The sequence below is a fragment of the Lampetra planeri genome, chromosome 20 (assembly GCF_965212315.1).
Source record: "Lampetra planeri chromosome 20, kcLamPlan1.2.h2, whole genome shotgun sequence".
Classification (NCBI taxonomy): domain Eukaryota; kingdom Metazoa; phylum Chordata; class Hyperoartia; order Petromyzontiformes; family Petromyzontidae; genus Lampetra; species Lampetra planeri.
The window spans coordinates 3,054,905-3,071,232 of NC_136126.1; the positions used below are offsets into that span (position 1 = coordinate 3,054,905).

The window sequence follows — 16,328 nt, forward strand, 5'->3', positions numbered from 1 at the left end:
CAAGAGTTGAACAACTCTGCGAAAAATACAAATGGATTCGAATCTGCGTTCAATGAGTGGCTGGGACTCTTTCCGTCTTACCCCCCCCGCCCCCAAGCTGTGGAATTAACTTCCATCAAATATTCGATCTGCTGAGTCCCTCGGTTTATTTAAATCCCGCCTTAAGACATTTTTTTACTTAATATGGTGACTGGGAAGCGAGTGGGAAGCACGGGAGAAGCAAATGAGAAGTAAGTGGGAAGTAAGTGGGAAGCAAGTGGGAAGCGAGTGGGTGCGAGTGGGAATCGAGTGGAAAGCACGGGAGAAGCATTATGCGTAGATTACTTTAAAAAGTTCTAAACTTTATTCACTGCATCCCAAATGTATTGAATTGATCACAATGCCAAGGACGTGCTTCCCACTTGCTTCCCACTCCACTTGTTTTCTCATTCATTCATACCTGATGACGATCGCTTGTATTGCCATCGAAACGTCGTATTCTATTATTTAATTTATTTTCTTTCTACGTGACTTCACCGAAATCATCAAAGAGTAAGTGCAAATTTGTATTATTATTAATCAAATTAAACAGGATGCTGTAGTGGACATAGCCGTGGCAACTTAAACAATGGGCGAGTTTAATAAATCCCTCGCCCCTTACCTCATCCCACCGCCTCTGTCCACCCAGCTTCATAACGACACAAGTTGTCGACTGGTAGGTCCTGTGCGGTGGGGTAAAGTGTGGTAGTGTGGATTTTTATCCAGGTCCTCCCGTTTTCCCCCCTCTACGTTTAGACTCAACGTCACGCGTTTTGAGTGTTTTGGCTGCTGTGAATGTCCACGTGATTGACTACTTCGTTGAAGCTCTCATGTGTGGCCAGGCCGCTTCTGATAAAAGAGCTGTGTAGCTGTGTGGGCCCTTAACTGGTAAAATAAAAAAAAAAGTTTTAGTTTTAGTTTGGGTACTTCCACCACTTCCATGATGTGTGTGACCAGCGTGGAAGGGGAGGCACAAATGCCCTCTGGCGTCTGGATGGGCTCTCTGGAACTCAGGAAACATTTTAGGCCCTTCCTCCACCGTTGGTATGAGCAAAGCAATGTCAGTTCACTTGTTAAACAGCACCTATACCAACAAAAGAGTAAACTGGAAACCAAGTGGCAGACTGTGGACTCCCAAATACATCAAAGGCCGCCAGACAATTACAGACTCCTTCTGATCCTCGGCTGCAAGCTGGTTAAACCCTCGCTTCACTTAGAAGATCAAATGAGATCAGCTTCATTCTGGCTGACTTGGTCATAGTCCATCACTTGAGGAAATGATCCCCGTGAAATTATGAGACTTTTTTCGAAGGCATTGATGGTATTCCACGGGATAAGGGAAGTTCAACATTATGCGCTTTAAAACTGGTCGAGCGTGATAATGGATGAAATACACTTATTGCTGACAAATCACAAAAAAAACGCAATGCGTTTGTCAATAACACTGTCCTCAAAGTGAAAAATTTTAAACGGCATTTTCCAGATTATAAAACAGAATTTCCCAGTGATATCCACGTTTGTGGGCCGTTAAAGCTATAGGCGCGTGCACGTGCAAATCATGTCACGGGACCCTTAACATTCAGAGCGAGCCCGCGGTACGTCACATTTGTACGTTCGGATGCATTCGTTAGCGCTTGGCTCCGTGTGGAAAGGAAACAGGAATGCACGGAGAAAACCCACGCATTTATAAAATCCCACAAATATAAGGAGATGGCACTAATTTCTCTGCATGGATTGATTCAAAGTATTGCTGTTCGGTTATGCCATCTCCTACCACCAAGCCCACAAGAAAAAACGTGTCATTCCCCATCCAGGTACAAGCCTTGCTCAACCCTGCTAATGAAGAGGGTTGGAGCCAGTGGCGTCACTAGGGTTGGTATCACCCAGTGCGGTCACTCATGGTGTCACCCCTCATGGATCTACGCCCGTACCAGACCATACAGAATACTTAGCAATGTGCACTAATGTTACTCGTAAATCGTAATTCCCGTAAATCACTGAATGTAATGGCAATAGTAGTGATGTGAACAACTAGCAACATTGAAATGACACCTTTAAATTGCAATATTTCCTTTAATTACTTCATTCTCAAAAAAGTTATTGATATAGGTTCACAAATACTAATGACCACAATATTGTAGCTAAAACACCAGAAGATTTGACAAAATCAGCGACTATGAAAACACGAGCAGCAACGTAAACAACAGCGCGTGCTTGTGGCTCGTGCAGACGAGACCACGTGACTCGAAGCGTCATCGTAATTGGGTAATAATGACAGCTCTGACCGGAGCGCATTAGAAGGTTCACAAAGAAAATTAGCACAAAATTTTAGCCTTGTAGGTATATTGATACAGTACATGTAAGCTGGGATTACGAAAAATGTTTTTATTGTTATAATTAACTACATGGATATTTATATATATGAAAAATAATGCTGAAACAAAGCACAAAAATTGTATAGACAGTCATTTTGGTGTCACCCCCCTTTGATGGTGTCACCCGGTGCGGTCCGCACCCTCCCTCCCAGTGACGCCACTAGTTGGAATAACTCTCCCTTCTGATGATTTGAAGAATTGTCAAAAAACCGGGTCACGATTTGATTCCGTTTTTTTCTCTCTCCTAACATTTATTGCAGTGAATGGGAGCGCCTCCAATGGCTTTCGGGGGTAATGTGAACCCATGCTTAAATAAACACATTCCTGCGGAGGGAGCTGGTAGGAACGTTGGGTTGCTCGGTCAATGGCCAGGGTCAACGGCGGCGTGGTGTATTCCGCAAATATGGCCGACTGTGAGTAGGTTAAACGTTGAGTTTTATAAGGGCACCACGGGGTGACCAGCCCCTCCCCACCCAGCCCCACCCCTCCCACCCCCCACCCAGCCCCACTCTCCCCACTCAGCCCCTCCCCACCCTCCCCTGCCCACCCAGCCCCTCCCCACCCTCCCCACCCAGCCCCTCCCCACCCTCCCCTCTCCACCCAGCCCCACCCCTCCCATTTTTGGATGCACGACGGACGGACGGACACAATAATCCCCTGTGGGCTGGTTCTAACCAGGAGGTTCTTACCAGTATTATTATCCAAGTGATTTTACGCATGCATCGTGAGCTACGAATCAGAGTCTGAATGGGTGAATTGACCCAGGACTCCACCCATTCGCTTCGCACCTCCCAATTTGCACGGTTGGTTGTGTGCGGTGCGAAAGAAGTTCAACATATGTGCATGCAAACTGCTTTTTTGGGTTGCCATCTCTAAGGTACAAATAACTGGGACAGACTGAGGGAATAAGAAGAATATCTCAATACATGTGCATGCATTTTCTCGAGTTGTGTATTAATAGACAGTTGACAACAACAGGGATGTTTAACATCCCTTGGAGGGTCTACAGATGCTCCAACCGTGACTGCTTCGCTTTCGGAGATCTGATAGGTCAGGCAAATCGATGAAACCATTCGGAGCATTTTGGCTTTGGATCATTGAGAACATTGCAAATGTGAAGAATGAGCAAAACCCTGAATTTTGTTTTGTGTGTGTCAGAAAAATTGGTTCCGTAGAATGTTAAAACATGTAATGTTTACATGAACAAAGATAATGTTGTATATTCTGCGAGAAATGTCATATTAATAATAATAATAGGGGTTTCCCATTTTTTCTGCCGACAAAACTGAAACCTTTTGCAAGGAAGCATGTTTACATTAACCACAATGCTTGCAGTCAGAATGCAAACAAAAAACAATACTCTGATCATTTATGCATTGTCCTTGAAACTGAGTGGTCCACACCAGAGACAGCTTTCCTTAGAGCCTAGTCTAATACGGTGTTCGACCAGATGACGCCAAAAGGTGCACGGTTCAAAGACAACGCACTATCAGAGTAATGAGGGCTCGGGGTGAGCATGTATATCATGAAGCCTCTTTTGCCAGTACCAAAATATAATAATAGGGGTTTTCCCCTTTTTTCTGGCGACAAAACTGAAACCTTTTGCATTAACCTTTGGATGTATTGCATTTTAGATAGAAAATTGGAACAAATATGTATTTACAATTTAAGAATGGATTTTTTTCAATCTGTTCCAGCCCTGTATTTCCTTTGCATCCAGTGCAGTATGAATTAGAGAAATATATTAAAAAGGGTTTGACATGTATGATGTTTTATAAAGAAAAAAAATATCCACAAAGTGATATCACAGGATCCCAACATATCTTACGATTAAATGATCGATTTCAGTTTTGGGAAATCAGGATGGGAAAATTATTGTAAATCTGAAGCCTTGGTATGGTGTAATAGCATTTGTATGTCATCGGTTTTCCGTAGCATCATAATCTAAGTACTATATTTGGACATTCTATAGCCATGGTAAGACAAACTTATAATGGAAAGCAAACAGCAAATGAGGATCGTACACATAATGTACACGGTTATTGAATAAGTGGTGTGTCTGATATGTACACATGGATAGAGGATACCTCCGATCATACTTCACTATGCTGGTAAGTGCAGGTTTGTGAAGGCAAGGATAATAGACATGGGAGCATCGTCATACAGTGCAACAATGGATTTTGCTGCACTGATTCCCTCTGCTGCTCGCAACGTAACCACGCAGTTATGTATTTACCCCACCTTTGTTACGCACGGTAAGGGTCCATCAAAGCACTATCCAGGCTCAAACCTGCTTAGTTTCCGACAAATGTCAGTTTTGGCCACATCCTGGGCGCTCAACCGCATAACCGGTGTGTGCAAGCGAAACATAAAAAGTCCACACGCAAATCATCAACGAGAGGGAGTGAGGGTTTTCAGTGGGCCTGTACTGAGCAAGAGTACGGACAGCAAGAAGAGGGTGCATTGCATGTTGTGGGGAGGAGTGCAGCAAAGGAGAAGGGGACGATCTTCCGCGCAGCAAATGCTGTGGGAGGACGCGGCACGTGCTGTAGAGAGGGAGACAAAACGGAGGTTGGTGATGGAGTCCGCGTACAACTCACGGGCAGCATGAGCATCGTCCCAGGGGGCCCAGGTAACCCGTCAGCTCCCGGCAGACCTGGTCGACCAGAGGGGCCCTATGTAAGGCACAGACACACACACGCACACAGCGGACAGGACAAACGGTCATCGCGTCAGAAATCCGGTACGTCACTGAAGCGTTGAAGATCAAATATATTTTACACGCAAAAATTTGCAACAACGCAATCGCGCTTTAGCCTCAGTTTTCATGACGAGCTTACCTATGGTATTATGAGGGAGCTAAGGCCAATACAATTTTGCAGAGATTAATATAAATCCACCACCCCACCACCACCACCATCCAATTCAAGCGGTGCTCAAGCATGGGTGAGCGGAGGCCAGGATGTGGTGCTGATTAATGACTGCACAACCAGTCGCGTGTCCAAATCTGATGAGCCAGGCTTTTCCGCCCACCCCTGCCGTGAGATGTACCTTTAGCGAACATATATGCACACGCGGAGCGCACGCACGCCGCATCTACCAGGATGCGTTTAAAATATCACACACTCTTCTACACGCCTCAAACGGGACCACATCTACACAGATTCACAAGAAGCCATGAACGTCGAGGGCACTTTCTAAAATCTCGATTGCAAACTAATTTCTTGAGCGCTACTTTTTAGGCGCTTATTTTGTTGCTGCTCTCTCCCGCACCCTCCGATTGGCATGGTTGGCTACGTACGGTGTGAACGAAGTTCAACGTACACAGATGTCAAGTGACATACTAGGTTACAGCATCATGAGGTGGTGGTGGTGGGGGGGGGTGTGGCATCAATAACCTGCAGGAGAAAAATTAATCTTCAGATACGAATGCGCATCTGAAATGAGCCCCATCTCACACCGCTGCTGAATTTCATTACCAGCCGAGAAAAAAAGAAAATGAAAAAAAACTGAGATGCAATGAAAAATAGAAAAATTACGTTTTACATGTTTTAACTTCTCCAAAAATATGGTGAAGAAAAATACCACGTGCGGGTCTGTCAAAGCAATGTGAGGCCGTGCACAATGCCGGGTAAAATGTGAAAGGTTTATTAAAAAATATTTCACGTTATAATTTATGCATTCAACGGAAAGAAATAGTTTTGTGCAGTTCAATGCATTTAAGGGTGATAAAACGTGCCACATTAATGGAAAACAACTAAGTCATTTATAATACATGATCCTGATGAAGCAAGTACATTACGTGCCAGTGTGAATTGCCACAAAATGGTTTGCAATTACAGTGCTAGGCATGGCATCTGCAATATATTTACTGGGGAAGCAGGGAATGAAATTCTCTCTCTCAACCACTAGGCAGCAGTGCCACACTGCCCAATAACGAATATTAAACCACTGCTGTGGGGGAATAAACCTGACGGCGATGTTTGCAATTCAGTGACCCCTCGTTCCAAATAATTCTCAATACGTTTTGATGATTGTTTAAATGTCGCGAACGGGTGGGGATTTTCACTCCGAATCAAAAACCATCGTCCGTCGTGAGCTTAGACGACTCCCCTGACTGCCGCACGAGAATCATCTAACCAATCCTACGCAGATCATTTACCATTGGAGGTCCCCCCCCCGTCCGTCCGTACATTTGATAATTATGCCATAGGGAGTCGAGGCGTAAAGTGAAGTAGTGCCAATTCTGGGAACTCGAGAATCTGCAGAGCGTCACGTCGTTTTGAGAAGAGACAATTTAGACGAAATTCTCCGATGTAGCTTCTTCAGCAGCTGCCAGAAAATGCTCGTTCAAGCTGGGAAGAGTGGCCCTCGGGGAAAGACTTAATTCTACGAGCATGCATCATACACACAGGTCTTCATTTCCCACTCGATATTTCCCAGAACGCTGCGAGGCTGCCTTGAACTAGGGATCACTGGCAGAAGGCACGACCGCTAACTTTAATGCAAGGCATCACTGTCTATGATAATCCTATACGATTGTACCCTATATTACCATAATCCTATAAATAGGTTGAAGAAGGAGGAGAAAAAGAAAATGATAATCATAATAGATGCATCGACTCACCGATGTTTTCAGAGTGGCTTTAGTTGCCGAAAACTAAAATAGGTGCCAAAATACTGCCCGTAACAGCTTTTCCGAACTCTTCCGGTTGAAGTTTAGCACAGCATACGTGGTGTAATGTGAATAACTAACGGATTGGGCTGGTATACGACGGTACGTACGGCATAGGCGGCACTTTTCTGAACGGTTCCTCGTCCCTATGCTCTCTCTACGCCGCTGTTTCCACAGGAGGGGAAACTGCATGGCAATTACCGTGAGCTGCAGGATGAATAGGTTTTCGAACGGGCATTTCTAAACATACATTTCGAACACTCGTAACAGCCCTCTGTCAACCCAACGTTGTGCCAAGGGCTGCCCCCACAAACCACGTTGGTCATGGGGAGCTGTTGGACCACACTTTACCATTGCTGCACAGGGCAGGTTTGGCTGGTGAAGGGAGGTGTTGCACCCAGGATGGGTTTTGTATATCACTCACCACCGGTTATTAGCCGTGGATGGGTCGTCGTTTTCATATAGCGCCATGCGCTAACATCTTGCACCACTGCCCCCCACCCCGCTCCCCAATGATGTAATTATTATAATATTGGACTCACAATTGTTGTTTTGCAAATGCAGTTACCACAGGTGAATTTGGTTCCGTGACGAGGACGACTACTTTGTGGATATTTTTGGGTCAATTTGTACCGAATGAGTAAGACGTGGTCGAAGGGGACAAGAAGGTTGACTTGGCTAGCCGTTTATAGCAGCGGATTAAATTTCCGAAATTTCCCCCACAAAATAACTAAAGTTATTATCACGGGACAGGAGGCCAGGTGGCCTGGCAGAGAGGCACATTGCGCTAACCTTGGCAACAACAACAACAACAAATCGACAGATAAATAAATCACAAATCTAAGGGGAATTTTTGGTTTCTTCCTTTACGTGCAACAACGTTGGTCGTGACATCAGAAAGTGCAAATGAGACAGAGAAATTGAGCGCGCACACCGACGATGAACGGAAGCGCGAGATGCCGCTCGGTCAGGTACTTGCCAATGTCCTTTCACCTCGGCGCATCGTTTTCAAAGAAATGATCCCGAGACGAAAAAAATGTGTTTCGAAAGATAGCGGTGCAGATTCTGTCACGAGATTTAAAACATGACGACGGAAATACCGTAGAGCATGCTTGCGCGCGCGCACAAAGGACGTGAAGCAATGCATAATTCTTCAGCACCGCCTCATACTTTGAAGTGTGAAGGTTTTATTTTAGCGAATTGCAAAAGAGAAGTGTGGGGAATATCTGATTGTAGACATTTGTAGGCAACATTTTTTTGGCCGTGTCATTTTAAGGTCACGTCCGGGTTTTTTGTGACTTTTTTTTTCTTCTTGCTTCAAAAACGAGGAATTGCCACTAATGTTTTATTACGTTTTGTCTGGAAACCCCTCGCGGCACCGGTGGCTACAATTTGAAAATGGGGCACAATGATTAAAGACCCACTGAAGGGGTAATTGCAACCTCATTACGCTGTAATTACTGAGGCAAAGCACTCATTTGTAAAAATCTTGACTAATAAATACAAGGCCGCTGCATCATCCAACGCATTGTCTTTTGTTTAATCAGCCAATTATAAATGAAGTCCCGTAATCTATTCATTACGTTTGCAATTTTCCATGGCAGATAACACTGCTGATGCGAGGATGCCGGTGGTGCAGTGGTCTGTGCACAACAACCTGAGTTAAACTCATAGCCATGGCCAACATCAGTCCTCACTCCTACTCACACTGACCAGCGTGGTGAAGTATGGTCAAACAATCCTCGCAAATGATGTGGAGTGGGGAGGCCTTCTTCCCGCCGTGGATTTACCGAGTGTTGTGAATCCGTATTGTTATTAACACGAAAGCATGAGGGTTTGCTGCTTGTAGATTATACCCGCAGGGTCATTCATGTCAATTTAGCAAGATAAGACGTTGCCAATTGGTAATTTTTGCATTAAATTACAGGGCAGCAGTGGAGGTCAAATTAATGGTTTCTCTTTCTAGATTTGAAGCTTTCGTGACTGCAAGGATTCATACTCTTAGTTCTTTCGGTAAAGTCACGTAGGTAAAAAATTTAATTACATTTTTTTTATTAATTTTCATTTCATTTTTTACCTACGTGACTTTACCGAAAGCACTAAGAGTAAAATGGTTTCTCTATTCCAACTAACCTAGTGGTGGGGATTGCCATGTTCAGGAACGTAAGTTATGTGTTCCAGCCAAATATTTGTTTTACAAGTGATGCATTTCCATTCTCCCTATGAATAAATATTCAGGCACGTTGGTTCCCCTTCACTCATCGTTTACCTTATCTTTTCCGTAACAAAAAAATATGAATTTGCACGTGAATTTATATCCATGCATTTTCAATGAAACCTCAATCTTAAGCCAACTTTTTAAACGTATCTGTATCTGTGTCAACAGATGCTCTATTTGTGTACTTTACAATGAAATAAAAGTAAGGTAACCTAACCCTAACTCTATCCTAACCCGAATCTAACTTTAAACCATACGTAACCCTAACTCCAACCGTAACCTAACTCTTATTTAACCCGAACCCTAACCCAAACCTAACCCTCACTCTAGTCTAACCGAAATGGATATGTTCTGCTGAGACCAGTGGCAAAATGGCATCTAAATTAAGAGAGGAAAGGCCTGAGAGGAAAGGCCTGAGAGGACAATCACTGCTGAGATGGAGCATCAAGATCTGTTTATGTGCAGGACCTCAATGGATCGTGGCATGGAGGGCATCAGAGATATTGATGGCATGGTGAGGCCTTTATTCAACAGTGGATATTTAGATAATAGCTGATGATGATAATTCGTTATCAGCTTTTCTAATATTATTCATGAGAATCCTTTGGCTTTGAATCGTGGTATATTTACTTCGCAAAAAAGTTTTCATTGTTATCATAATCATAATTAAATGTAATAACTGCTAGAATTCTTTATGGAGGAATGTGAAAAATGCCATTAGTCATGGTCAAATGTGCACAGGAGGACAATTTTTGTCAGCTGTGTCTCCCCGACTGCTCATTCCACAAGTTAGCATCCCATAATAACATGCCAGCTGTGGTAAGTACATTTTTTTTATATAATATATTTTTTCAACATTACAATATTCGTCCAGTGTTTATTTCTGTCTTCTTACCACTGCTCAGCTTTACACTCACAAAGCACTCAGAGAGATTGCTTAATGGCAATCTGGTGAATCGCAATTCGCTTTTACAAGCTCTTGCACACTGCACCACGGCCCCCCTCCAAGAAATCCCAAGGCTAAATTCGTCGTAGGCACAATATACAAGTCAACATTTCGTGGCATTTTTTTTTTTAAACGCTGAATCTCAGCAATGAACGTTTCTGCGATAACATTATGAGAATTTTCGCCCTGGGCACAACGCATGTTAGTGCCTGCGCGTGCACGCGCGTGCCTTATTATGTCGGGCGCTGACAAATACCACAGGGACACCACCTGCAGATCGTACCGGCGCCTTTAGTGAACGCAATAAGCGTTAGACCGCCGCAGCTGACAAAGCGATGCCTTCACGATAAATTACCAACATTTAAAGGCCACAATCGTAATGGCAAACAAAATGTCCTCATTTGTTCCACTCTCACGTACGTGCATACATAGATCGGTCTAGCAGATTGACTTTCACCTCACCCAAACTGTGTTCAACCACCACCGTACTGCTATTTCTACGGCATTCCCTCCCTTCGTCTTTGGTCGCAAGCTCACGCCTCTTCCGATTAGCACGGTCGGCTACGTACGGTGCGAAAGAAGTTCAACAAGCACACGTGCATACGTAACCTTGCTCACTTTAAGAAACGTGTTACACTCCTATCTATCGCGACCTTAACAGTGCTCTTTGTTGCTGGCAACTTGTTGGGGCGTCGGGCTGATGCTCAACAACCGTGATTAAACAAACAATGTACAACGCACTCAGCATATGTTACAGAGAGGCGACAAAATCGCACATCGCACACACACGTCGGTCACTCGGTCCGACCGCAACGACGGTGACAAGGGACTTTGTTGCAAATCAGCAGCGCGACGCTTACCCTTTCACCGGGGTCGCCCCTGGGGCCTGAAGGTCCTTGAAGCCCAGGTGGGCCAGCCGGTCCCTGACAGAAGGGAACATTTAGAATCAATGTACGTTAAGAGTCATCTTCTTGGTTCTTTCGGTAAAGTCACGTAGAATGGAAATAATAAAATAATACAAATTAAACATAATAAAATAATTCTCACGACGTTTCGGCCACAACGCAAGCAGCCGTCCTCAGGTGAAGACCAGGTCTGTCGGGGAGACAGCGTCTGAATGACGCGTCTGAATGACGCTGTCTCCCCGACAGACCTGGTCTTCACCTGAGGACGGCTGCTTGCGTTGTGGCCGAAACGTCGTGAGAATTATTTAATTATGTTTTATTTGTATTATTTTATTATTTCCATTCTACGTGACTTTACCGAAAGAACCAAGAAGATGAATCCCTGCAGTCACGAAAGCTTTAAATCGAAATTTAACCACCACTACGTTTAGAGTGTTCGGCTGCTACTGTACATTTACACGTGATAAGCCACTTCGTTGAGCTATCATTTGTGGGCAGGTCGCTTCTGAAAAAGAGCTGTGATAGCTCAGTGGGTCTTACATGGTGGAAAAATAAAAAACATTGTTTATAGTTTTAGTTTTATTTGAGTGGCCACAGAATTGGTAGCGTGACTCACAGTGATAGGCACAAGGGCCGGACGACACGTTGTCATCAGTGGGGATGTTAAAAGCATGTATGTTGACATTCTTTCGCACCGTACGTTGCCAACCATGCTAATCGGAGGTGCAGAATTCCGCTCATTACTTCAACTTTCCACGCAATTGCTCCTTTTGAGTAAGTGACCGTTGTGAATAAACATATATATACACACACAACAAGTATGCGATGTGGATAAGGGCTTTTAAATGTATCTTTACTTTGGGTTAGCGTGAATGTTTATCTACATCGTTTCAAGAATATTTGAGCACGTGTATTATGGTGTCATTTAAAAGAAAAGTTTTTTTTTTTAATTTCTATTTAAATAAAAAACTGAAATGCTAGAATCCCGAGTGATTAACTCGAAACTGATAAATAATGTTAACATGTCAAGCAAATTTAACGGCAAGTTTTTGGCATGGTACAAATTTTTTCTGCCATGAAATTCGTTGAAGCTCGCATGGGAAACGTGTTATGTAAAATAAACATTGATGATTATCATCGTCATGTCACACGAGACTTGGCACAGGAATAAACCTCACCCATGCCAAGTTTTACACCTACCGAGATCCAGTGGCTAAACTGAATCATAATAAATAGTTGGTTAATTTCCCAGAAAAAACGAGACGCAGTACGAGGAATATGGCCAACACCAATTATATTGTTTTTGGTTTTTGGGAGGAAACTGGAGAACCTGGAGAAAACCTATGAGGAAAATTGGGAGCACACACAATTTCCACAAAGAAAACTCGCCCAGGTCAGGAGTCGAACCCAGGTGCCCCGTGCCGTGAGGCACAAGCGTTACCGCTGTGCCACCCTATCGACCCCCGTGAACTTTTTCCCCTCCGTAAGCCGCGGTGAGGTGAACCGTCGACGCAGCAGCCCCGCGCAGAGCGGAGGCTTCGCTAACTTTTAATTCTCTGAGAATAGAACTCAACAGCAACAACAACAACAACAACAGAGAAAGGTGTTGACAACACTTACGGCAGGGCCTTCGTAGCCGGGAGGCCCCATCAACAACATGCCCTGCGGAAGAGAAACACACAAACGGAGCCGAGGGCAATTAATCAATTGGATTCACGATGCGCTCATCACCTTTGCCTTGTTACTCTTCCTCGTCGCCGATTGGCAAAACAAAGCGGACGTGGGAGCTGTGGAAGCGGCGCAGCGCAACAGCAAAAATAACACAAAAAAGTAAGAAAAAACGCACTTACGGGCTCAATGATGGCAGGCTCGCCTTTCTCTCCCTTCTCACCCCTGATTCCACCGCCCTTCATTGTAAAAATAAACAGAGGCAAAATGTCAGTCCACCGACAACAGGTGTTGCATTCTCTGTGCACGGCTTACGCTGTCAAAGTCTAACTGTGCCTTGCCGGTAGTGACCAAAAAAGTTCGCTTTTTTTCTTTCACCGCAAGCAGATCTCGGATCCTTTGAACGTTTGTTCAAACGGCGGATACCGGTATTTTTTTGTGGATTACATTGGCTCACAGACACACGCACACGATTTCAGGTTAAATTCCCAGAAGCGCGGTGGGGTCAAGTATGGGTATTCCCAGCTCTTCAAAGACATCTGGCCAGCATGGAAGAGTAGGCCAAAGAACCGGTGTACTGCAGCTCTCTGGAACTCCATGGAATCCCGGCCCTTGCACTGGCAGCGGCGTAAACAAGGAATTGCAGGGATTCACCTTTAACTTTTACCTAAGTCCAGGGAGGAGCACATTTGAATGGTAAATAATCCACAGCTGCAGAAATCGAGTTAGCGGTGATGCAGATGTTATCTTTGGAAGTTCACGCGTAACTTTGTCTTCGGGCAAATCCTCCAGCAAACGAGCTAATCCCAGGATAATGTTACATAAAACTACCGCGAACACTTGCCAGGGAGTGGCAATCACATAGTCAATGCTTATTAACATGCTGTAAAAATCCTGTTCCAAAACGGGCAACTTTTTCAAGGATCTAATGCAAGAAAAACCAATGCACTAGGGCAGTCTGAAGACCCGGTGTTTGGCCATAACACACTTTTGGGGCAAGTGCTGTTAGCGAGCACCAATGAAGGCCCGCACGGCACACGAGGGGGTGGGGGGCCAGCACCACGCCCGGCTGCCTTTGTCTCCCTTGTGGCGATGGTTACACATCGCACCAGGTGCTCATTTGATGATGAGTCTACCTAGGGGAGTCCCAGCACCGGTTCAAAGTCGTCACTCTTATTGGTCGTGAGCGGGAACCGAACTCGGCCCCGCCAGGTTCACAGAGCAACGCGCTAACCGCTACACTCCCGAAACACGCGCACACACACACGCACCTGTGCCTTCCAAAATCCTGTTAACATTCAGTGATTAAACATAATCCCCACGCTGAATACTTTCCATTGCTCCTTGGCCGGGATACAATTGTAGTTACCCCTGAGTTGGTGTCTCCGGAAAGGGCTGGGCCGTACTCTCGGCTCTGCGCTCCCTCTCTCTCCCCCTCGCCGCCCTCTGTCGACTCAGCCCCTCCGGCCGCCCCGGCCGCCGACTTGTCCTCGTAATCGTAGTCCAGGTACTCCTTGTCCCCGTAGTCCTGCGTCTCCTTGTCCAGGAAGTTGTCCTCGCCCGTCACGTACTCTTCGGTGAACTCGTCATTGTCGCCCTGCGAGATCGATCGAGCGCGCCAAAAAAGCAAACGTCCATGTTTCCGCCGTCCTGAGAATTCGACGAGGAGGCCCTCCCCGATTGCGCTCCCTGGCTGTACCGCGTGCGGGTCAGTCGTGACCGAATTGACTGTTGAAGGATCGGAAGACTCCGCCCCATCACAAATGTGAAAATCTACCCATTGCTGATAAAAAAAAATATTTAGTTTTATTCCATCAGCCTATTGGCTTTGCACGCCAACATTATCAAGCACCATTTATTTAAGCAAGAAAGTGTCAACCTTCTGAGTCTCATTGGCAGGGTCATGCTTGTTACTGTTACTGCTGCACAGCAACCCAACACGAGCTTGCGTGCCGTGCAGATAGTTCCCTGTCCACAGCTACTGGCTAATAAAAACGGACAAGTTTAACAAATGATAGGCTTCGCGACCAATATCATCCATAATAGAGGGGGGTTTTTTTAGTTAGATCATGTAAATTAGTAAAGTTTGTCACGTAAACAGAACGTGCCAATTCGTCACTAGTGCAACACACCGTTGTGTTAGAGAGCAAATCCACAACATTTACAATCTGAGTACGACGTTTCTCCAGTAATTACAACTAGCTTCATCAGGCGACAGCCAGATTTGTGGAGAAATCCTCCTGTTTCGGACGAGTGTGCCACTAGCACCATCAGCGGTGGCCAACGACGCGTAAACTGGCGCAAGCCTAAGGGCCTCACCAGCGACGTGCTCGTGACCTGCCACAAGTCCACCGCGTTGCAGCTTCAGGAGGCTCTGTGGCCTCTTGTACACTGTTGCTCGAGTACCACTGGCTGCCATTTAACACCACGCACGGCTTAATCGTTTGTCGTTGCATCACGAGCTAAAGTAAAACAAGAATAAACTTCAAAGAAAAAAAAAAGCTTGGAGCTTTACATGTGATCATGGTATACACATCCGGTTTCAAACAAACTACTTTGTAGAAAACGACGGGTACATTGAGATGAAAGTGGTGTATTCTTATCATTCCTCGTAAAAACAACAGGGTCATCGGTCAAATAATTTACGGTGCACAGGCCGAAACGATTAAAATCCGAGAGAGTGGGAAATTATGGCTAAGTGTCCATGACCCAGAGTTCAAAAATTCTGCAATATGCTGCACTTTGCAATTATGCAAAAGATGGTGGGATTATGTTTGGGAGGTAGAGAAAACCAGTAAGGTGTTGTTATTTTTGTTACATCTCAATTTTATTATTGTAGTCATGTCATAAGTTAACATAGACATCATTCTGGAACTCATCCAGTCAACTGAGCAATTACATGTCCTCGAATGGCCCCAGAAATTGACACTACCGAACTACCACCGAAGTCACTTCAATAGACCTTTTATCTCTGAATGCTTGACAGCATTCCTCCAAACTTTGCAAATCGTCCCATGCAATCTACTGCTGGATGAGGGCGTCTGCACACCAGGCGAGTCATGGGGATTTCTCTGACCATACTTCACCACGCCGGTCAGTGGGAGCCGGTGGAAGCGGGCAGCATAGACGCACGCGGGAGTATAGTACAGTACAGCAAAGGGCCTTGCGGTCACTGCCCTACGCTCCCTCGTACCACGGTCTGCAACACCTGCTATGTTTAACACGTAGGCTTTTGCGAACAATATTATGTTTGTTGATTAACTGTGAATAACCCAACCAATGATAGGTACTACAGTAATTTTAATTTTTTGCTGTGGTTGCTATCGAAACGTCGTGATTTAATTTAGTTATTTTTATTATTTATTTTTCTTCATATTTTTTTTTTCACCTACGTGCACTCACGAAAACTTTCAATCTAGAATGTACGGGGTATTCTCAGATGAACGTGATCCATTGTAACTTACGTGACTATTCTGTATTAACCCTTCTCTGGTCTTCGCACCTGATAGACCCAGAGAGATGA

The 16,328-nt window shown here is 44.9% G+C and overlaps 1 protein-coding gene across 1 annotated transcript in view; it reads right to left on the bottom strand.

The window, feature by feature from the left end:
* Positions 1-16,328, bottom strand: part of LOC144724284 (collagen alpha-1(XI) chain-like) — a 165,860-nt gene that overhangs the window by 99,463 nt on the left and 50,069 nt on the right. The window contains exons 7-11 of the mRNA XM_078603271.1: positions 14,175-14,402; positions 12,988-13,044; positions 12,758-12,799; positions 11,093-11,155; positions 4,994-5,068 (exon numbers count right to left, since the gene is read on the bottom strand). Of these exons, the coding sequence (XP_078459397.1) occupies positions 4,994-5,068; positions 11,093-11,155; positions 12,758-12,799; positions 12,988-13,044; positions 14,175-14,402 (465 nt within the window). The remainder of the gene's footprint in view (positions 1-4,993; positions 5,069-11,092; positions 11,156-12,757; positions 12,800-12,987; positions 13,045-14,174; positions 14,403-16,328) is intronic.